General features: G+C 42.8%; 1 protein-coding gene across 1 annotated transcript; it reads right to left on the minus strand.

The window, feature by feature from the left end:
- Positions 1-1,374: 1,374 nt before the first annotated feature.
- Positions 1,375-19,970, minus strand: LOC101686264 (cytochrome c oxidase assembly factor 7). The gene is made up of 3 exons (XM_004774446.3): positions 19,799-19,970; positions 16,217-16,357; positions 1,375-2,639 (listed from the first exon to the last, which is right to left on the minus strand). Exons 1-3 carry the CDS (start codon positions 19,902-19,904, stop codon positions 2,191-2,193), a joined length of 696 nt encoding a protein of 231 aa, XP_004774503.1. The 5' UTR covers positions 19,905-19,970; the 3' UTR covers positions 1,375-2,190.
- Between the last annotated feature and the right edge of the window lie 3,395 nt (positions 19,971-23,365).

Consider the following 23,365-nt stretch of genomic DNA (forward strand, 5'->3'; position numbering starts at 1 on the left):
ATTTATTTATTTAACAGAGAGAGACTCAATGAGAGAGGGAACACAAACAGGAGGAGCAGGAGAGGGAGAAGCAGGCTTCTCACTGAGCAGGGAGCCCAGTATGGGGCTCAATCCCAGGACCCTGGGATCATGACCTGAGCTGAAGGCAGATGCTTAATGACTGAACCGCCCAGGTGCCCCCCATCTTAACCGTTTTTCTAAAGATTTTATTTACTTGAGAGGAAGAGAATGAGGAGACTCCCTGCTGAGCAGAGAGCCCATGCGCTCTTGATCCCAGGACCCCAAGACCACAACCTGAGCCAAAGGCAGATGCTTAACCAACTGAGCCACCCAGGCGCCCCCCACATCTTAATGATTTTTAAATGTAGAGTTCAGTAGTGTTAAGAACTTTCACATTTGTGCGCAAGTAATTTCCAGAAGTTTTTCATCTTGCAAAATTCAAACTCTATACCCATTAAACAACTCCCCATGTCCCCCTTTCTCTAGCCTGCAACAACCAACATTTTGCTCTAAGTTTAAACATCTCATGTAAATGAAATCCCACAGTATGTCTTTTTGTGATGTCTATTTCACTTAGCATGTCTTTGAGGCTCATCCATGTTGTAGCATGCGTCAGATATTCCCTCCTTTTAAGGCTGAGTGATATTTCATTACATGTATACACATTTTGTTTACCCACTCACCCACTGATAGATATTTGGGTTTCTTCTGCCTTTTAGCAACTGTGAATGCTGGAATTGCTGGATCCTATTGTCATTCTAGGTTTAATGTTTTGAGGAACTGCTATATTGTTTTCCAAGGCAGCTATACCATTTTACATTCCCACCAACAACGTGTAAGTGTTCTAATTTCTCTACATCCTTGCCAATGCTTATTGTCTTTATAGATAATATATAAAAAACAGCCATTCTGACAGTTGTGGGATAATTATCTCATGCTTCTGATCTGCCCTTCCTTAATTATTAGTGATGCTGAGCATCTTTTCATATGCTTGTTGGCCTATGGAATTTATTTTAAACAAAAGCTACTTCACATTGAAAAAATAAACTCACTTTTTAAAACTTCTTGTGCGTTCCTGGGAAAGTCCCTCTCCTCTATCAAGTGGAGAAGCTGGCAAGCTATGCTTACAAACCTTCAGCCAGCCGCACAGCAAGCCTTCCTTCTAGGATGGCGGCAACACTGGAAGCCCAGAAACAGTAGGTGGTGACAGATCAGACCCGTTATTGCAGGAAAATGACAAGCTCGCCCCCTAGTGACAAATTAGGAAGATAATTTTTAAAAAGCCAATGTTTAGAAAAGAAAAAGCACAACCACCATGCAGAACATAATCTCTACCTTACTCAGACTCTGGAGAGAAACTAGTAACACACAAACTACTAATCCATCAAAATAGTTTATTCACAAGGACAGTTAAAAAGGTAAAGTTCCATAGGTTAAAATGTGTCACAAAATCCTTGCTTACAAATCCCGAGCTGAAGTTGCCTTGGGAATAGAACACAGGCATGGTGAGCAATGCCAGAGGAGTGGACTGGGGATGCTAACCGTCAACTGCGAAATCCTCCACCAACAGAAGCTTGTATTTCATCATCTTTGGCAACGCTGACACATAACAACCTTTATTTTATGTTGCATGTCCCTCCTATTATCTATGAATTTACTGAAGATCTGACTCTAAAGGCAAAGAAGAAACCCACACCAATGATTACATAAGTCAGAGGGTGGCAGTCATAACTATTTGACTTGTTCTTAGTTCTTTAAGCCCTCTATTATGTAAATCAAGATATTGAATTTCAAGCCCTCCAGAATAAAATAATAATAATAACAACATCTGATTCCTTCAGGCACTGTGGCTGCTGATTTTCCCAACTTCCTGCTATTTGTCTGCCCTTACCCCCCATGATCTCTATGGCTCTCTAGTTTGCTGTTTTCACTGAGCTCTAAGACTTTGAGAACGAAAATTGCCTATGTGCGTGCCTTCACAGAACACAACAGAAAAAAAGAACACTGACTGAAATAAACACTTTAGGCTACAACCCAATAGGTGACACTCTAGGGAAATGGGTCTGTGTAACCAGAGCTACAGACAGTAAGTCCCAAGTCTTCCTGCTCCAGCAGGCTGACCTTAAGGGCTATGTAAGACATAGGAGGTGCCAGCCTCAAGCTGTTTGTTGCTTAGGAATATGGACTACACTACCCAAATGTCAAAGGCTGCACATTTTTCTGCTGTTCTTTGTGCAGCTGCCGGGCCCGATTTTTTAGTAACTCAGCCTTCGCCTCGTCTTTATCTACACCATCCCCTAACCTGTACATGCGGCTGGCATTGGCACAGGCCCAGATGTGGCCCAAGTCACAGGCTTTCATTGAATATTTACATGCCAGGCCCATGTCCTTGGGAAAGCCAGGGGCACCCTGCAGGAACATGGCACTGAGATTGAAGCAGCTGGAGGCATAGCTGCCTTCACAGGCCCTTGTGTAGTAGTCTCTAGCCTTCTCCAGGTCAGGCTGACCATCCTCGTTGACCTGTCCATCATGTGCCAGGAGACCAACGTTGTGACATGCCTCCACAGACTTCTTTCCAGGCCTTTCACACGCCATCAGAAAGCAGCTGGAGGCAGCTTTCAGGTCCTGGGTCAATCCACCTGGGAGAAGGGAGAGGGAAGAAAAAAATAAACCCAAGTCAGGGCAGAACCTGATTGTCTCAGGCCAAAGTTAAGAGAATAATTCCGAGGGGCACCTGGGTGACTCAGTGGGTTAAAGCCCCTGCCTTCAGCTCAGGTCATGATCCCAGGATAGAGCTCCACATAGGCTCTCTGCTCAACAGGGAGCCGGCTTCCTCCTCTCTCTCTGCCTCTCTTTCTGCCTGGCTCTCTGCCTACTTTCGATCTCTGTCAAATAAATAAATAAATAAATCTTTAAAAAAAAAAAAATTCCTGAATAAAGTTCACATATTTTGAACTAAGGCAGCACAAAAGGAAGGTGGCCTAGTATGATGCACAAACCTTCCAGCTTTTTTAGCCTTGGAATCTTTTGTTCAAGTGGTATCTTATGAGAGGAGGTGAAAAGTGGGGATTATAATAATAGTTACCTCATGGGGGTTACAGCAAGAACATAGGATCTTATCAGCACTTTGTTCAATGTTCATTAATTTCAATATATAATGAATACATAATATTTGCTGACTACTGTGCTAGGCTCTGGACAATAAACACTGTCCCTAGCCTTGTGGATCTTACAGTCTAATGAAACAGATATTTAAGAACCACACAACTAAATGTAGGATTTTAAGTGTGACAAACATACGGAAGAAAAGCACAGGATATTATGAGAATGTAGCAGGACTCTGGCCTAGTCTTAGGCGAAAGGTCAAAAAAGCCTCCCCAAAGAATTGACCTTTGAGCTGTAATATAATTGAAAAAAGGAAAAAAATACGGGATGAGGGTCGGTCCATGCAGCAGGAATAGGATACAAAGAGAAAAGGAGCTCGTATGGCTAGAACCCAGGAATCACTAGGGAAAACAGGCTGCAGACAGGAAGGGTCAGATCACGCAGGATCCTGTACTTATCCTAGGAGCAATGGGAAACTGCCAACAAGTGATTTTATTTTTTTATTTTATTATTATTTTTTTAAAGATTTTATTTATTTATCAGAGAGAGAGAGGGAGAGCGAGTGAGCACAGGCAGACAGAATGGCATGCAGAGGCAGAGGGAGGAGCAGGCTCCCTGCTGAGCAAGGAGCCCGATGTGGGACTCGATCCCAGGATGCAGGGATCATGACCTGAGCCAAAGGCAGCTGCTTAACCAACTGAGCCACCCAGGCGTCTCACCAACAAGTGATTTTAAACAAAAGTGGTGGCAGAGCTTCATTTTCTCTTTAGTTGTTTTTCCATGGAAAACGTCAAATCCCCATGTACTACTGATGTGAAGTGTTGGGGCTCAGGAGCAAATGGTCAAGAATTCTTGGAGCATCTTCAGAGCAAAAAGGTGGTTTTATTAAAGCACAGGGACAGGACCTATAGGCAGAAAGAGCTGCACTGGTGCTGTGAGGAACGACCGATTATCCTTCTAAGTTGGGAAGGGGTTAGGAATAGTGTAAGTTTCTAAGGAATCTGGAAGCAAGGTTTCCACGACCTTGAGGGGCTAGCTGTTTTAGAAAAAGGTCATTTACTATCTAGGTAAAACATTAGTCCTGAGACCCTTCAGATGTGTACCAGTGGGGCACATGCTTGGAGGATAATTGCCGACATACGTCTTGGGGTGGGAGGTAGTAGAGATAAAGGAAGTTTGCAGAGGGATTTTTACAAGATCTTGGAGGTCGGGCTAATGTCAAGCTAAGGCTGCCTTTTGCCCTTAGCAAAGTATTAACATTGAGGCAGTTGAGTTCCTGGAGGAAGGTCACTCTGCTTGTCTTAAGTACTTGTAAATGGGCTATAAGTTACAAGGAAGTTTAATTTTTTCCTTTTGCCTTTGTTCTCCATATCACTATCACCCATTCTCAAAAAAATACAAACATCCTATCTTTAAACATTTTTTTAAGGAAATCACTCCAAATCCACCTCCTAGAAATAACTATCATTATCATTAAGAGAACACCATTCCAGTTATCTTTGTTGTATGTGTTCAGATTACATGCTGCTGACTGAATGAACAGCTAATAGAAGTACTTTGAAAAATAGGATTGCATAAGTTATTTATAAATAAAAAATTTAACTTTGGTTTTACTTGAATTTATTAGAAGAAAACCAAACTGAGTGACACTGAAGTAACTACTTGACTTCAAATGAATTTTTCTCACCAGAGAAATTTCCTAAAGGGACCCCTGGAGTTATAAAAGGACTCTAAAATATTAGAAGGTTACAGTCATTGTTTTTGTGAAGTACTACCTCACAACTATAGAAGATGAGGACACTGGTGGTCTCATATTTCCTCCCATCTTTCCTCCCCCACCTAATACTTTTTGTCATTGCTATTACTTCAACTTAGGAAGGCAGCACACCTAAGCTCCAGTCTCAATCCATTCCTTGTTGGCTGTGTGACCTTAGACAAGTTGTTTTCCTCATCTGTAAGGATGAGTATAAGGATAACAGTATCTACATTTCATACTTAGAAGCTTAAACGTGTTTTTACAAAGAACCCAGCACATAGTAAGTGCTCAGGAAACATTATGGCATTTTTGTTTTGTTTTTTAAAGATTTTATTTATTTATTCGACAGAGAGAGACACAGCAAGAGGGGGAACACAAGCTGGGGGAGTGGGAGCAGGGAGCCCAGTGCAGGGCTTGATTCCAGGATCCTGGGATCATGACCTGAGCTGAACACAGACACTTAACAGACTAAGTCACTCAGATGTCATTGTGTTTTTATGCCCTAAAAGTCTACATTATTTACATTCTATGTGGTAACACTAATTAGCCCAATAGTCATTCTAAATGGATTCTGTTAATCACTGGTCTTTTCATTAGAGCATCTCCATTCCTGAGTTACTTCTTTCTCTTTCTTTTTTTTAAAGATTTTATTTATTTGACAGAAAGAGAGTGAGCGAGCAAGCCAGAGAGAGAGAGAGAAAGAGAGAGAAAGAGCGCACAAACACAAGCAAGGGGAAGCAGGAGAGCGAGAAACAGCAGGGAGCCCAATGCCTGGCTGGATCCCAGGAGACTTGAGCCAAAGGCAGATGCTTAAAATACTGAGTGACTCAGGTGCCCCCTGAATCACTTCTTTTGATTAACCTCTTTATTGGTTATCAAATAGTTTTCCAGAAAAGCTCAGAGATTGTATATCCTGAGTTCTTTCAATTTTGAGAGTGTATCTGTGTGCTATCTTCATATATAATAGATATAGTTAGGTCTTGTGTTTTTTTTTTTAAGATTTATTTGTCAGAGAGGAGAGAGAAAGAAAGAGAGAGAGAGCGCGAGCACAAGCAGGCAGAGGCTGAAAGAGAAGCAGGATCCCTGCCGAGCAAGGAGACAGATGTGGGACTCAATCCCAGGACCCTGGGATCATGAACTGAGCCGAAGGCAGAGGCTTTAACCCATGAGCCACCCAGGCGCTCCTAGGTCTTGCTTTTAAAGCCTGACAATCTACACCTTTTACTGGAGTGTTTACTTATACTTAATGCAATTACTGATATAGCTGGATTTAAGCCTACAATCTTACTTCTTTCCCATTCGTCCCAAATGCTTTTTGCTTTTTCTCCTTTCTTGCATTCTTTTGAATTGTGTGTGTGTTTTAAGATTTTTTTTTTAAGATTTTATTTATTTATTTGACAGAGAGATCACAAGTAGGCAGAGAGGCAGGCAGAGAGGGGGAAGCAAGCTCCACGTTGAGCAGAAAGCCCAACGCAGGGCTCAATCCAGGACCCTGAGATCATGACCCGAGCTAAAGGCAGAAGCTTAACCCATTGAGCCACCCAGGCATTCCTTTATTTTCTTTCTTTTTCTCTTTTTTTTTTTTTAAGATTTTTATTTATTGGGCGCCTGGGTGGCTTAGTGGGTTAAGCCTCTGCCTTCAGCTCAGGTCGTGATCTCAGTGTCCTGGGATCAAGTCCCGCATCGGGCTCTCTGCTTGGCAGGGAGCCTGCTTCCTCCTCCTTTCTCTCTCTACTTGTGATCTCTGTCAAATAAATAAACGAAATCTTTTTTTTTTTTTTTTAAGATTTTGTTTATTTATTTATTTGACAGACAGAGATCACAAGTAGGCAGAGAGGCAGAAGCAGGCTCCCTGCTGAGCAGAGAGCCCGACGAGGGGCTGGATCCCAGGACCCTGAGATCATGACTTGAGCCGAGGGCAGAAGCTTAACCCACTGAGCCACCCAGGTGCCCCTAATTTCTTGTCTTAAGTAATCTCTCCACATGACATGGGGCTCAAACCCACATCCCAAAGATCAGGAGTTGCACACTCCACCAACTGAGCCAGCCAGGTGTCCCAAACTGTGTATTTCTAAAAGTCCATGTCATTCTCATCATTGGCTTTTTAGTTATACTTCCTTTTTCAGTGAGTTAGCTAGTGAATATGTAACATTAACTTACCACAATCTACCACGAATTAATATTGTATCACTTCACAAATAACATAAGTACCTTACAATATACTTTCATTCACTTGAACATTTCCATCCCTCGTATTAATTGCTGTCATGTTTTACTACTATATACACTTTATTTTACTTCTATATATAAGTATCACAAACACTGCTATTATTTTTGCTCTCAACAGTCTTTTGGAGACACTAAGAAATGAAGAAAAAATCTTACATTTACACATATATTCTAGAGTAGTTTATTCTTTTGCATGGATCCAGTTTCCATCTGTTTCCATTTTCCTTTGACCCAAACAACTTTACCATTTCTTGTAGTGTAGCTCTGCTAATAACTCATTCCTGGAGCTTTTGTCTATCTGAAAATGAATTTATTTTGTCTTTGTTTTTAAAGATGTTTTTGCTAAAGTAGAATTCAAACCTGACAGCTTTTTCTTTCAGCCCTTAAAAGATGTTCTTTTGTCTTCTGGCTTACACTGCTTCTGAAGAAAGGGTAAGGGTTGCTCCCACCACTGTTCCCATCAGTGTCTTCCTCAGATTGCTTTTCAGATCTTCTCTTTATCTCTGGTTTTCACCAAATTGATTATGATGTGTCTAGGTGTAATTTTCTTTTCTTTTCTTTTTTAAAGATTTTATTTATTTATTTGACAAATAAGAGATCACAAGTAGGCAGAGAGGCAGACAGAGAGAGAGAGGAAGGGAAGCAGGCCCCCACTGAGCAGAGAGCCCGATGTGGGGCTGGATCCCAGGTCCCTGGGATCATGACCTGAGCCGAAGGCAGCAGCTTTAACCCACTAAGCTACCCAGGAGCCCCTCTAGGTGTAATTTTCACTGATTATCCTGCTTGAGTTCACTGAGCTTCATGGATCTGTAGACTTATAATTTTCACTAAATTTAAAACTTTTTCTGCTGTTATTTCTTCAAATATTCTGCCTCTCCCAATCTCTTCTCTTTCTGGGGCTCTGACACACATACGTTAGAATGATAAATACTGAACCCCATGGGTTGAGACTCTGTTCTTTCTTTTCCTCAGCACTTTATTTTAGATAATATCTACATTCCTATCTTCAAGTTCATCAATCTTTCACATTTACTTTCTGAAATGTCTATTTTGCAGTTCAGCCTGCCCAATAAACTTCAATTTCAAATATTATGTTTCTCAATTACAGGATTTTTTTTTTTTTTTAAAGAGTGTATTTACTTGACAGAGAGAGCAGGTGTGCATACACACAAGCAGGGAGAATGGCAGGGGGAGAGAGAGAGAAGCAGACTCCCCACTGAACAGGGATCCTGACATGGGGCTCAATCCCTGGGATCATGACCTGAGCCAAAGGTAGACGCTTAACTGACTGAGCCACCCAGGCGCCCCTTAACAGGTTGTTGTTGTTGTTGTTTTAAAGATTTTATTTATTTATTTGACAGAGATCACAAGTAGGCAGAGAGGCAGGCAGAGAGAGAGGAGGTAGCAGGCTCCCTGCTGAGCAGAGAGCCCGATGTGGGGCTCGATCCCGGGACCCTGGGATCATGACTTGAGCCGAAGGCAGAGGCTTAACCCACTGAGCCACCAAGGCACCCCCCCTTAACAGGTTTTTAAAAAAATATTTATTTACTTACTTATTTGAGAGAGATGGAGTGAGCAGGCACACATGTGTACATGTGCATAGGGTGAGGAGCAGAGAGGGACAAACAAACTCCATACTGAGTGTGAAGCCTGACACAGGGCTCAATCCTATAACCCCAAGATCACAACCTGAACCAAAACCAAGAGCTAGTGCGACTGACTAAGTCACCCAGGTGCCCCTCATCATACCTGTTTCAAAATATTAACTGTTAATTCCAATATCTCTGTCACATCTAGGTCTATGGGCTGCTTTTCTTTCTCTTTAGCAATTTCTTACTTCTTGAAAACACTGTAGATGATACCTTGTTCAGTCTGGATTTTGTTGTATTCCTTTGAAGATGGTTGAATTTTGTTCTGGCAGACAGCTAACTCACTGGTGAATCAAGCCAAAACGTCTTTGAGACTTTTTTTTTTTTTTTCTTCTTCTTTTTTCTTTTTTTAGGGGGGAGAGAGAGAGAGATAGCAAGAGAGAGCACAAGCGGGAAGGAGAGGGAGAAGCAGGCTCCCTGCTCATCAAGGAGCCCGATGTGGGGCTCGATCCCAGGACCCTAAGATCATGACCTGAGCGGAAGGCAGTCGCTTAACCAACTGGGCCACCCAGGCACTCCTGAGACTTGTTTTTAAGTTTTGTTAGAGCAGATCTAGAATAATCATACTACCAAGGCATGGTCATTTTGGAGTCTTAGTTGAATGTGATGTTCGATGACTCTCTACTCTGGCTGGTTGAAATTCAAACCACTCCCATCACTGTGAAACATATGGAATCTCCTCTCAGTTCACAGCTCCCCAGAAGCTTTCCACTATAAGGTCTCTCAATCTTCCTCTATGCATGTGCAACTTAACATTAGGCCAAAGACAAGAGGACCCTTCTATGCATTTCTGGAGCACCTCTTTGTGTAGCTCCTTTCTTTCTTTCTTTTTAAGACTTTATTTATTTGAGAGAGAGAAAGACAAAGAACATGAGCTGGGTTGGGGGAGGGCAGATGGAGAGGGAGAGGCAGGCTCCCTGATATTCAGGGGTTTAATCCTAGGACCCTGGGATCATGACCTGAACGAAGGCAGATACTTAACCAACTAGCTACCCAGGCACCCCCTAAATTTCTCAGTTTCACCTAGTTTTCTTCGCAGCCTAAAAAATCTCTGAAATGGTGTTCAGAACAACCACAGTATCTTCCACAGTTAAGAGGTTTATCAATGGTAGTATGCCACAATGAACAAGGTTCACAACCTACTCAACTGGTCCTCCAGTTATATGGTTGGTCACAGCCAGTACAGTTTCCTTGTCTTTTTTTTTTTTTTTTTTAAGATTTTATTTATTTTATCGGGTCGGGGGGAGAGGGAGAAAATCCCAAGCGAATTCCAGGCTAAGTGCAGAGCCCCACGTAGGGCTCGATCTCATGACCTGAAACGAAATCAAGAGTCAGATGCTCAATCAACTGAGCCACCCAGGCGCCCCTTCCTTTTGTGTCTTAAAGTCTTCCTTAGAATGCCAATGAGAAATGGGACTAATCCTTGATTCACAACTTCCTGTGCCTGGTCCTGGTAGCCAGATGTCATGTTTTACATTTTTCTACATTGCTTCCTTCTGAGTTTTAGTTTTGGGGCTCATTACAGGCTGGGAAAGATGGCAAGTGCTCCCACATCTATTACAACTTGAGTCTGTTCATCTGTCCCAGTGACAATACTTCTTATGGTTCTTAGCACAGCAGTCACAATTAGCAATTCAGGAGAAGTTTAAGTTGAGGCACAACTTCTCTTTTCATAACCTTTCAGTCTGTTCATTTGTACCATCAATATGGTAAGAAATGAACCAGCAAGTATATGCTAAGGACAAGAGACCCCTCTATGCTAAGACTTCCAGATCACTGCAGTGCAGGAGATGAACTAAAGTGGGAAGAATTTGCTCAATAGTACCTACAGGAGTGTAGGATCTTTTTGCAACAAAAATTTGAAAGTGTCCAGATAATATTTAAGTAACCACACGACAGAAATGACATATCAGGAACTGCAAGAAGGACCAACAGAGGATCAAATGCGCACCATCAAGTCTCAGAAAAACTGAACTATTTCGTGTAATGTTTCCTAGAGCTCATACAGCTTATTCACTGATGTGAGCATGGGAAGATGTCAATGGAGAAATGAATGCTGGGATAGCACCCCTCTCTACCACAGCCTTGTCTGTTCTGATATTCCAGAAGCAGTGTTAGTGAGGGTGCAAGCAGATTCAACTGAATGGGACTACGAGCATTTCTGCCCAAAAAGGACACAAATTTTGGAATCAAAACCAGCCCAGATTATACTGTCTATGTGGGCTGCTCTTCCACAGAAAGCAGTTTCTTAGCAGCTTGAGTGGCCTGGAGGTGGCTTTCCAAATTGTTGCTATTTATGCCTTTGACCATGTTATCAACAGATCAAATTACACTGCCCTGGTTGTTGTGGTTCTCCTGCAGTGCAGAAGTAGCATTATCAAGAAATGAGCTTACATTTCTCCTTTTCAGCATCTAGTCTTCCTTCTTAGCTTTCCTTTATACCATCTTTCCCCTTGTTCTTGAATCTGTTAAGGTGGGCAGCAGGTGAATTGCACTGTCTTTGGCAGACCTGGTTTGACACAAAGGGAAAAAGGCCAGCTCAGGCTTCCACAGAAAGTATAGGCTGGGTCAGCTGCCCTCAAACACATCCACCATAGCTCAGCCCAAAGAAGTGTCCAAGGTTTATGTTCTTTTATTTAATTTATTTTTTTAATTTAAAGATTTTATTTATTTATTTGACAGAGACAGAGATCACAAGTAGGCAGAGAAGCAGGTAGAGAGAGAGGGGGAAGCAGGCTCCCTGTTGAACGGAGAGCCTGATGCGGGGCTTGATCCCAGCACCCTGGGATCACAACCTGAGCCGGAGACAAAGGCTTAACCTACTGAGTCACCCAGGCGTCCCCATGGTTTATATTCTTAAAAGTTCATTTTAGTTGCCTTATGGAAAGATGTTTAGGGACTTGCATTAATCTCCTAACTGTAATCCCAGCAGGAGAGGACAGTGGCTTGGATAAGAATGAAAGGAGAGGGAGAAAGCCAGAACAGATTTAAGACATATTTTGGAGATAAACTGGCCATGAGCTACTATGCAGAGAGAGACACCACTTGTCAAAGGTATCTCTTGGAAGATAACAGGGGCATAATAAATTGGGGGGAGAAGAAAAACAATTAAGAATTCCATATTTGGGGACGCCTGGGTGGCTCAGTTGGTTAAGCGGCTGCCTTTGGCTCAGGTCATGATCCCGGCATCCTGGGATCGAGTCCCGCATCGGGCTCCTTGCTCGTCAGGGAACCTGCTTCTCCCTCTGCTTCTGCCTGCTTCTTGGCCTACTTGTGATCTCTCTCTCTCTCTCTCTGACAAATAAGTAAATAATCTTTAAAAAAAAAAAAAAAAAGAATTCCATATTTGGTTTGATAAGTTTGGGATGCCTAAGAGAACTCCAAGTAGGAATGTCTACATTAGCTACATGTAGTCTGAAGCATACAAGAATGGTCTAGAGTGAAGACTATCTGCATTATCATCAATTTATCTGAGCCTTCATCTCTTCCTGTAAAGTAATTTTACTTTTTAGAAGAGCAAATTGAGAACTTTTTTTTTTCTTTGAGAGAGAGAAAGAGAGCGCGTGTGTGCACAGCCGGGAGCAGCGCAGAAGGGGAGAGAGAGAGAATCCCAAGCAGTTAGTCGTTCATCTGGCCCATTGACAAAAGTTCCTATGGCTCTTAGCCACAGGGGCTTGATCCCACACAGGGCTTGATCCCACAACCCTAAGCTCATGACCTGAGCTGAAACCAAGAGTCAGATACACAACCAACTGAGCCACCAGATGCCCCCAAATCAAGGACTCTTAAACAGAAGGGAAACAAAAATCATCTATTGTTACCACTACCTAGAGACCATCACTACTTCATTTTTGGTGAATTTCCTCTTAGTGCTATGCAGTTTGGTCTTGCTTTTTTGTTTTAAGTAATCTCTACACTCAACATGGGTTGAGGGTTTTGTTTTAAGTAATCTCTACACTCAACATGACCCCAAGATCGAGCATCCCATGCTCTACTAACTGAGTCAGGCAGGTGCCCCAATTTGGTCTTGTTTTCACATGCTGTAGTCATGAGCCTTCTTCACTCCCCATTAGAAACACTTCTTAGTATCTGTTTTAGTAGCTGCGTAATATTTCCTCAGAGAGGTGTGTGCCAGAGTTAACTTCTACTTCTTTGCATAGGACATTTAGACTGCTTCACAAAATAGTTCAAAGTTTAGTTCACATCTGAAAACACCTGGCCAAAGCATTCCTGGGATTATATATACTCTAAGTACATAATCCAAAGTAAGTTCTGCACCAACCAATACAGTCAGACCTGTTCACACCAATAGGATGTTTTGTAATTTTTTTTTAAAGATTTTATTTATTTATTTTTTTTTTGAGAGAGAGAAGAGAGCACAACCACAGGGGAGGGGCAGAGAGAAGTTGTTGAAGCAAACTCTTCAACAAGCACAGAGCCCAACCCCGAGATCATGACTTTAGCCAAAGTGAGATGCTTAACCAACTAAGCCACTCAAGTGCCCCAAGAATATTTTATAATTTAAGAAAACAGTCACATCTGTTCTCATTTGATGTTCAGAAAAATCCTATGAAGAAAGTATGAGTGGACCATATTACTCTAATTTTGTCAACAAAGAATTTGTGGCTCAGGGAAGGAAAATGTCTTGCTTGATGTTGCACTATCTAAAAGTGGGTTCTTTGTGGGGCACCTGGGTGGCTCAGTGGTTAAGCCTCTGCCTTCGGCTCAGGTCATGATCCCAGGGTCCTGGAATGGAGCCCTGCATCTGGGCTCTCTGCTCAGCAGGGAGCCTACTTCCCCCCCAACCCCGCCTGCCTCTCTGACTACTTGTGACCTCTGTAAAATAAATAAATAAAATCTTTAATAAATAAATAAATAGATAAAAGTGGGTTCTTTGGCCTCCTGCTCTTTCCCTTGCCCCAACCAATCCTTGGTAAAAGAATTTGTCTAATAAGAAAAACAATTTCAGAGCCACTTTTGTTTTCCCTATTTCAATAAGGAATTCAAGTTCTTGTGAAAACTATAATAAAATATGGTATAAACAATACTTCAAAAAAAGTGGGAGGGAGGCCTGGCTGGTTCAGGCAGCAGAGCACACGACTTGATCTCAGGGTCATGAGTTTCAGCCCCAAACTGGGAGTGGAGATTACTTAAAAAAAAAAAAAGTATTAAAACAAAAAGAACCCAAAACTTTACCAAGGCACAAATCCAGAGACTAAGTAACTAGGAACATTTTTGGTTTTGCATGCTGTATCATATAGGTGAGTTCACACCACATACAAATTTGTATTTGGCTTTCTTCACTAGAGAGAGAGAGAGAGAGAGAGAGATACATATGTACATATATATGCACATATGTGCATATGTGTACATATATATGTACATATGTATCTCTCGTGTGTGTGTGTGTGTGTGTGTGTGTATAAAATTTCATAAGCTTTTTACCACATCAACAAAATCCTCTAGAAACATTACTTTTTCATGGGCTAAATAGCATTCCATACAATGGAGATAACATTCAACTAAGCTGCCACTGTTGGCACTAGGTTTTTTTAAATCATTAATATAATGCATAATGTGGGGCGCCTGGGTGGCTCAGTGGGTTAAAGCCTCTGCTTTCAGCTCAGGAGGTCATGATCCCAGGGGCTCTCTGCTCAGCGGGGAGCCTGCTTCCTCCTCTCTCTGAATGCCTCTCTGCCTACTTGTGATCTCTGTCTGTCAAATAAATAAATAAAATCTTAAAAAAAAAAATGCAGTAAAGTATTAATTGTAAATTGTAAGTTAATAAAAATAAAATTTTGTCGATAAATAATACTGGGATATTTTTTCCACATTAATTTGTTTTTAAAGATTTTTATTTTTTAAAAGATTTATTTATTTGAGAGAGAGAGAGTGAGCGCACATGAGGGTTGTGGGGGCAGGAGGGGAGGAGCAGATGCCCTGCTGAGCAGGGAGCCCAACAGAGAGGGTGATCCCAGGACCCTGGGATCCTGACCTGAGCCAAAGGCAGACACTTAACTGACTGAGCCTCCCAGGTACCTCTTTGTGGTGTTTTTAAAATATGCCCATGAAAAATATTAAGAAGATAAAAAATTAAAATAAAATATGCCCATAAATTCTTTGATAGTCCTTCCTTCAAGAAGTAGGATGTTAGTTCTCTATTTACGTGGGCTGGACTTACTGACTCACTTCTAATGAACAGAATGTGATAGAAATGAAAAACATAGGACTTATAAGGGTAGGTCATAAAGGACGCCATGGATTCCATCATGCTCTCTTTTGGATAACTCACTATGGAAGAAACCAGATGTCATGCCATAATGACACACAAGCAGCCCATAGAGCGATCCCCGTCATGAGGAACTGAGGTCTCCTGATAACAGCTGGAAAGGCCTTTCCTAACAAGCCAACAATCTTAGAATTGGAAACTCCAGCTCTAGCCAAGCCTTCCAATGACTACAGCCCTTGTTCCCTGGTTAACGTCTTAACTGCAACCTCGGGACGCCTGGGTGGCTCAGTTGGTTAAGCAGCTGCCTTCGGCTCAGGTCATGATCCCAGCGTCCTGGGATCGAGTCCCACATCGGGCTCCTTGCTCGGCAGGGAGCCTGCTTCTCTCTCTACCTCTGCCTGCCATTCTGTCTGCCTGTGCTTGCTCTCCACCCACCCCACCCCCCGATAAATAAATAAAATCTTAAAAAAAAAAAAAAATTGACTGCAACCTCATCAGAGACCCTGAGGCATACAGCTAAGCCAATCCCAAATTTCTGACCTGAGCAACTATGTGAAATAGTAAGTTTGTTGGAATAACTTATTTTTTTTTTAAATTTTATTTATTATTTATTTGATAGAGAGAGACACAGCGAGAGAGGGAACACAAGCAGGGGGAGAGGGAGAAGCAGAGCAGGAAGCTGAGCAGGAAGCCTGATACGGGGCTCAACCCCAGGACCCTGGGATCATGACCTGAGCCAAAGGCATATGCCCAACCACTGAACCACCCAGGCACCCCAGAATAATTTCTTATTTAGTGATAGATTAAACAGTATTTACTATTCCAGTGATAACTATAATTAGGGCATGCGGCGAAAAGATAAGATGGCAGAGAATTAATTATTGGTCCCTTGCTCTGTGCCAGGCACATGCTGATGCCTTTACCTGTATCATCTTATTTAATCCTCACATCAACTCTATGAAGCAAGTACTATTTTTCTCCATTTTACAGGTGATAGAATTGAGGTAGAGTTGAAGTGACTGGCTCAAGGTCCCACTACTTGCTAAAAGCATTCCCCAATATCTGCCTAACTTGAAAGGAGGCTATGTTCTTCCCACATCCCTCTGCTGAACTCTCACCAAATCTTCCTACAATGTGCTTCCCCAAGGCCTGTGAGGACCCCTCTGTGAAGAGGACCCCACATGAGGCTCAGGATGTGAGATCAGCATTACTATCAGTAACAGTCACCAAAGAAAGCAGGTGCCTCACCTTTCCCAGTCACATAATAGGCCCCCAGTTTGTAGCAGCTATCGCTGTGTTGGTTCTCTTCACAGTTGAACTTCAACACCTTGGCAGCCTCCTCAAAATTCTTCTGGATCCCTTCCAAATAGTCCACCAGCCGATAGCATCCTGTGAGGAAAACACAAGAGCTGTTCTTCATGTTTGGGGCTGCTGCACAGCAGTGGGGAAGGCTGAGGTGCGGCAGCCAAAACGTCTTTTATTTAGGACCAGCTTCTGTCCTCCTGAAGTGTGGCAAGGTGACCTCACCACAAAGATTGCAGGTGGCAGGCGCCTGGGTGGCTCAGTGGTTTAAAGCCTCTGCCTTTGGCTCCGGTCATGATCCCAGGGTCTTGGGATTGAGCCCCACATCAGGCTCTCTGCCTGCCTTTCTGCCTACTTATGATCTCTGTCAAATAAACAAATAAAATCTTAAAAAAAAAAAAAAAAAAAAGACTGCAGGTGGTGTTCAGCCATGTCTACAAATGGCATCATCTGCCCTTAGCTGGGGACTGAGCAATGTACAGGCTGGAGAGACCATCCATGGCCAGTGCCCTGGCTCCACCACTCACCAGCCATTCTGCTCCCTGTCACCCAGAGGCAAAGACTCACTGACTTCCATGATTGAAACTTTGCCACCTTTGGAACTTCCCAGGAAGTTCAACAATAAAACACTGGAAACCAAAAGGGTCCATGGGTTGTCTCTGTAGTAGCAAGAAAGGGGTGCTTCCAGGACTATACACCTCAGCTAGGCTGGGAATGAGAAGCCCAAAGACAGAGTAGAAATAGTAGCTATTGAAGGAGTTGGAAATGGATGCTCTCTTTGGCAGTCTCTGGTCCCAGTGAGCCTCTTCTTAACATCTCTACCCTCTGTCTTTGGCCCTCTTTCTTCATCCCAAATGACACTCATCTTATTAATTTTCTTTCTTTTTTTTTTTTTTTTAAGATTTTTATTTATTTATTTATTTATTTGACAGTGAGACAGATACAGTGAGAACAGGAACATGAGCAGGGAGAGTGGGAGAGGGAAAGCAGACTTGCCGCCGAGCAGGGAGCCAGATGTGGGGCTTGATCCCAAGATGCTGGGATCATGACCTGAGCCAAAGGTAGACACTTAACAACCGAGCCATCCAGGCGCCCCTCAGTCATCTTCATTCAACAAATATTTGTGCACTGTGTCCAACCATGTACCAAACACTGTTCTAGATGCTGGGAATATAGTCACTTGCCCTCTTAAAAATTACATTCTAGAGGAGAGGAAAAAAATAAGTAAATAGGTGAGCAAGATGCATTTATTTTTTTAAAATGCATTTAAACAGTAGTAAATGTTTTATGATTGAAATAAAACAGGATAAGACAGTTTGTTGTGCACGCTGGGGGAATAGTTACCACAAACCGGGCAGTCAGGGAGGGCCTAGTAAGGATTGTGATATCCAAGCTGAAATGTGAATAACAAGAAAGAACTAGCTATTTAGAGACAATGAAATGGAAGAGAGCAGAAGATCCCAGGTATAAGAAACAATAGACTAAAAGACCCTAGAGAGGGAATAAGTTAGTACAAATAAGGTATAATGTAGGTGGATCGAGGAGGAAAAGGGTAGGAAATGAGAAGAAAATGGCAGGGACCAGATCACAGGGCATTGTGGAACACAGGAAGGACTTAGGATTTTATTCCAGGTCCGTGGCAAACCACTGAAGGGTTAAGAAGGGCAGTGATATGATTCAATTTACATTTTAATTTTATTTATTTTTTAAGACTTTATTTATTTATTTGATAGAAAGCGAGTGAGAGGGAGAAAACACAAGCAGGGGGGAGTGGCAGAGGAAGAGGGAGAGGGAGAAGCAGCAGGGAGGCAGACTGAGAGCTTGATCCAATCCCAGGACCCTGGGATCATGATCTCAACAGAAGGCAAACACTTAACCAATTAAGCCATTCAAGCAGCCCCAATCTTCATTTTTAAAAGGTTACTCCAGTGTATATGTTTGTACATGCCCGGATGAACATGGAAGAACAAAATGCATGAGGGAGTACACTCCAGCACTGATAACAAACGTGTTATTTTGTTATTTAAAAATCTAAAAAGATTGAGTTATGGATATTGGGGAGGTTATGTGCTACGGTGAGTGCTGTGAAGTGTGTAAGCCTGACGATTCACAGATCTGTATCCCTGGGGCAAATAATACATTATATGTTAATTTAAAAAATTACTAAAAAAAAATCTAAGAAGATAGCATTTAATAGAACAAAATGAAAACTTAACTACCAGTTTGAGGGTTGAAAACAGATTTTAAGGGAGTCAGCATGCAAACAGGAGCCAGGTTAGGCGGCTATTTCAGTAATCCTGGTGAGAGATCATGATGACTTCAAATGACAGTAGCTATAGTAACAATAGCCTCCTCTCAGGCTCTCCTGAAGTACCTCAGTCCTTTCACGCCCACCCTCCCCCACTCCACCTCTCAGTATACTCTTCAGCGTCCACAACCATGAACTCTCTCCTCAAAAACATGTATGGCTTTCCACTTACTACAGAATAAGTATGCTTTACCCTGGCACTCAAGGCCTGACACACTGTGGCCCAAACTCCCTCTTCCATCTAACTACAGCCTCACTTCAATCTTCCAAAAGACAGCATTCTCTTCTCCCACATTGTCCTCCATTTAATGAACACTTGCCTGCTCCTCCTGACCTACCCCTAGAAGTCTTCCCCAACTATCCTGCTCCTCAGTGACTCCAACTTTTCTTAGGATGCAGGCAAGCCCTCAAAGAACCACCTTGGGTTCTTGTTAAGCCATTAAACAGCACAGCAACTCTGGTTAGTTGGTTAGCTGCTAGAAATAGTTATATCACATTATGGAAACCTGACTGCAAGCTATAAGAAGGTTGGGTGAGTGTCTTTTTTTTTTTTTCTTTGTAAAGAAGGAAGAAGAAAACCACCCAAAGGTACTGGCTGCTTTGGACACCATCATCATCTGACACACTCAAGTCAACTCAACACGAGGGACACATTCATGCCTCGGGCCTTTTCACTAGCTGTTACCTCTACCTACCATAGATCTCCCTGAGCTTCCTCAAGGCTTTGTTCAAATGCCACTTTCTCAATGACTCCGTCTGACCACTTAACTCAAAATTGCCCTCAACTCCCTATACCTGTTAATCCTTTTTGCCATTACACTTTCCAACACACGATTTCATTTATTTCTTTACGTTTATTATCCAACTCCCCCCACTAGAATGTAAGCTCCAGAAGAACAGGGAATTTTATGTCTTCACTGATGTACTCCCACCCCTCCACCCCCAACACCCAAGCACACCTCCTCGTATCCCGCCCCCCCACCCCGCTTCCAGGCTCGGTCCCGCCAAGGATTCCCCCCGCTGTGAGGACAGCAAGTCCTCGAGGAACCCAACCCTTTCCTCCCTAACATACACAAGGTCTTCAGTGTCCCACCGCGTCCCCACGAGTCCCGGCCGGAGACCCCTTCCAGACCTCCTTCAGCGGTCGCTCGTGACCCGTGCGGCCCGCACCCCTCCCCCATGCGTCCCACGTGTTCCCAGGCTGCGCTGGCAGCGCTCACCGTCCGGGTCCTTCTCGCGGTAGCACTGGTAGTTGCACTCCACCTCCATGTTCTCCAGGAAGGACTTCACCTGTTCCTCGTCCTGGAAATCCACCACACCCGCCATGGCCCCTGCTCGCCCAGCCAAGGTTAGCCCGCGGCTCAGCGCGCCCGCCCCGCGGTCACGTGAGCAGCGGAGGGGCGGGGCCCTGGAGGGGCGTGCCGCGGAGGGCTGCGTGCTCACCGGGTATTCCGGAAGGGGGAGCACCGCGAACCTAAATCCTGAAGCTGTCGAAGCCGGTAAAAACCTTGCTATGCTCAGTCCTTTCCTAAAACCGGTGACAGCCTTTCTGCCGCGTTTTTGTGCTCCAGCTTTGTGCCCTTCATGATTTTCTGCCTGCAGTTATTTATTTCTTCATTCATTCGTTTGTTCGGTGGTCTCCAAGTGCCTATTGTGTGCCTCACCAAGTGCTTAGTTCCAGTAATACAACGGACAACTATGGTCCCTGCCTTTAAAGAGTTTGCAGTTTAGTAGGAAGACATTTGTTTTTTCATTCAGCAAGCATTCTGAGCATCTACTATGTCAAGTATAGCTGCACAGACCAATATTCTTAAGTCTGTTGTAGTGAAATGAGAAGTCTGGTTCATCTGTAGGTTCCTCCCAGACATACTCCCCCAACTCCTCGCCCCCCCCACCCCACCTGAATGACTTAAGAAATGAACGGCTGTGGGAGGTGATGGCTGGAACACAGGAGCTACAGAGGTTTTAGTAATAATTCTGTTATAATAGCGAATGCACAAACAGTGTTGAACTTTGTTCCGGATTCTATTCTAAGATTTTTATACAAAGTCTCATTTAATTCTCACTATGACCCTCATTGTGATGCTGTGGGGTATGTATTATTATTCCCATTCTGCAGATGAGGAAACTGGGCTACAGAGAAGTAACTTGTCCAAGGTCACACAGGAAGTGAGAGAGTAGTATGATAAATACTTTTATAAATAAAAGAATGCATGTGATACAAGGGGAACGTGTGAAGGAAATGGAGGGAAGAAGCTTGGCCTGGTTTTTGCTTTGTGTTCTTTCACAGAATCATCAGTTACATAAAGCCTAGACTGAAAACTCTCCAAAGACAGTCAGATTCTGTTCATCTTTGATTCCTAGCCAGCCCTATTCTAGAGTCCTCAGTAGGACTCAGCCCATGGTTTCCCATCACCTATAGCAATGCTTCCCCAATAATTCTGCCACTAACCTATCCTTAAAGGCATCGGAGAGTGGAGCACTTCCAACCCTTCCTTATTGGGGAGCAGCTTACTGCAACTGGAAAGTCCTTGAAGTCCCAATTTTACTTTTAAAATTCATGTGATTTCACATGCAATTCCATAGTAATATATCTTTCACAGGAAAACACAAGATTGTTTTCTCCCCAAGCCTTTTGGTAAAATTGACATTTCAAGTTTTATGCCACATTTTCATATGGTTTCTCATACCCCTGATCACCTCAGGAGACCCCCTCCGTACACGCACCCCTGGAAAGAAAGCCCAGACCTTTTATTTTGAGCCAACCTGCCTTAACCTGACCTTCAAGGCCCTGTGCAATCTAATTCTAGTCTCATATCATGCCTCTCCTCCCCCATATACCACCCAACTTCATGATCTGAATAGGTCGCACATTTGTGTCCCTGTTTACTGCTGCTCTTAAGGCCCGAACCACCCCCCCGTTCTCTCCCCAAATCAGAGATTCTCTCCTCTGTAGAGTCTTCCCAGGTGCAACAACCACATACCTTCCAAAGTAGATTTAAATGTTACCACTTCAGGGGTCTTTGGGTGGCTCAGTCATTTAAGCAACCGACTCCACTTAGGCTCAAGTCATGACCTCAGGGTGGTGAGATAGAGCAGTGTGTCATGTTCCACACTCAGCAGGGAGTCTGCTTGAGATTCTCTCTCTCACTCTGCCCCTCCCCCATCCTTGCAAATAAATAAACAAATCTTTAAATGCTCCCAGTTCAGTGTTCCACACTACTTGGTTTATTCTGGTATAATGTAGTAGGAAAGGACTGGCTTTGGAAAACAGACAGATCTTAGTCAGAATCCATGCCCCATGTTTACTAAATTGTGAACCTGAACCAATCACATTTGTGAGCTCGATTCCTCTTCTGTAAATTAAAATCCCTTGTGGCTGTCAGTAGGACTAAAAGTTCATGTATGCAGTGTGCTTAGCAGAGTCTGGCATGGAGTCATTCCTGTTCCAGAAATGTTTCTTGTCATGCCCATAATGGCATGAAAGTCTGTGTCCCCCATGACACTGTGATCTCTTTGTCCCTTTTTCCAGTCACAGGGTCAAGAATAGAACAAAGAAAAAAAAAAGAAAGAAAGAAAGAAAAGAAAAAGGAAAAAAGAATAGAGCAAAGCTTGGTGAGGGTGATGTAGATAGCTAAGGTCAGGAACAGTCTGCAAATCATATTTTTCCCATAATCATATTTGCTGAGTTAAACTACAGTAAAATGAGCCCACCTGAGCAGTAGGGGGTGACAGAGAGTTAGGGGAAAGATGGAAGACAGGCTGGGCCAAGTATGAAGTCACATCTTAAAAGGAAATTTAATGTCATCAAAAAGGCAGCCAGCTTCCTTTTTTAGTCCTGTTCTTATCTCTGTATATTTATTCCCCCTTATCCCTATAAATTTTCACATATACTTTTAAAACTCATTTAATTATTCAAGTAATACATGCATATGTGCTTATTGTGAATTAGTCTCATGTCTTTCACCTAATATTCCTTTTCATTGAGCATAATACAGCTTGTAGACACTGTTTAAACTGTTGCAGAGAGATCAAAGAGTTAAATGGTTTACTCTTTTTTTTTTTTTTAAGATTTTTTATTTATTCTTTTGGCAGAGATCACACGTAGATGGAGAGGCAGGCAGAGAGAAAGAGAGAGAGAGAAGCAGGCTCCCTGCTGAGCAGAGAGCCCCATGCGGGACTCGATCCCAGGACTCTGAGATCATGACCTGAGCCGAAGGCAGCGGCTTAACCCACTGAGCCACCCAGGCACCCCTAAATTGTTTACTCTTAAACACACAGTGAGAGGACCAGGAGGAGAAACCAGCCCTCCTAGAATCTTAGAGTTCACAATAACCATCCTGGATCCTAGAGGAAAGAATTGAAGAGCATTATGGCACTCAACTCCTCACTCCAGACTTAGTCGACTATTATTAATTGATCACTAATTGTGCATTTAGTACTTTAGGTTCATTATCTCATTTATTCTTCATTCATTCAACAAACATGCCCTGTATGCTTAAAAAATGGCAAGGGTTTAAGGGATACTGAATTGAAAAAAGCAAAATTTCAACAAGAACATGTAACTCTTGGAAGAGAAAAAGCACTGGTCCATAAACATAAGATGAGATGCTCCTCCTAATGATCAAAGGAAGGCAAACTAGAAACACTGTGATACCATTTTTTATCTCTTATGTCAATGAAGATTGGCCTCCTGTGTTTGAAAGAATGCTGAGAAATTGACTTTCCAATATATTATTGGTGGAAATGTAACTTGATGCCTCCTATTTGGAGAGCAATTTGGTAAT

This window comes from Mustela putorius, unplaced genomic scaffold (assembly GCF_011764305.1).
Source record: "Mustela putorius furo isolate JIRA1106 unplaced genomic scaffold, ASM1176430v1.1 tig00003853_pilon_pilon_pilon, whole genome shotgun sequence".
Lineage (NCBI taxonomy): Eukaryota > Metazoa > Chordata > Mammalia > Carnivora > Mustelidae > Mustela > Mustela putorius.

What these genes read in the sequence shown, in the direction of transcription:
- LOC101686264 (XM_004774446.3), bottom strand. Translation starts at nt 19,904, where the DNA reads ATGGCGGGTGTGGTGGATTTCCAGGACGAGGAACAGGTGAAGTCCTTC. An exon ending in CCGCGAGAAGGACCCGGACG is followed by an intron (nt 16,358 to 19,798) that starts GTGAGCGCTGCC and finishes TTTTCCTCACAG; the next exon opens with GATGCTATCGGCTGGTGGAC. An exon ending in CTATTATGTGACTGGGAAAG is followed by an intron (nt 2,640 to 16,216) that starts GTGAGGCACCTG and finishes CCCTTCTCCCAG; the next exon opens with GTGGATTGACCCAGGACCTG.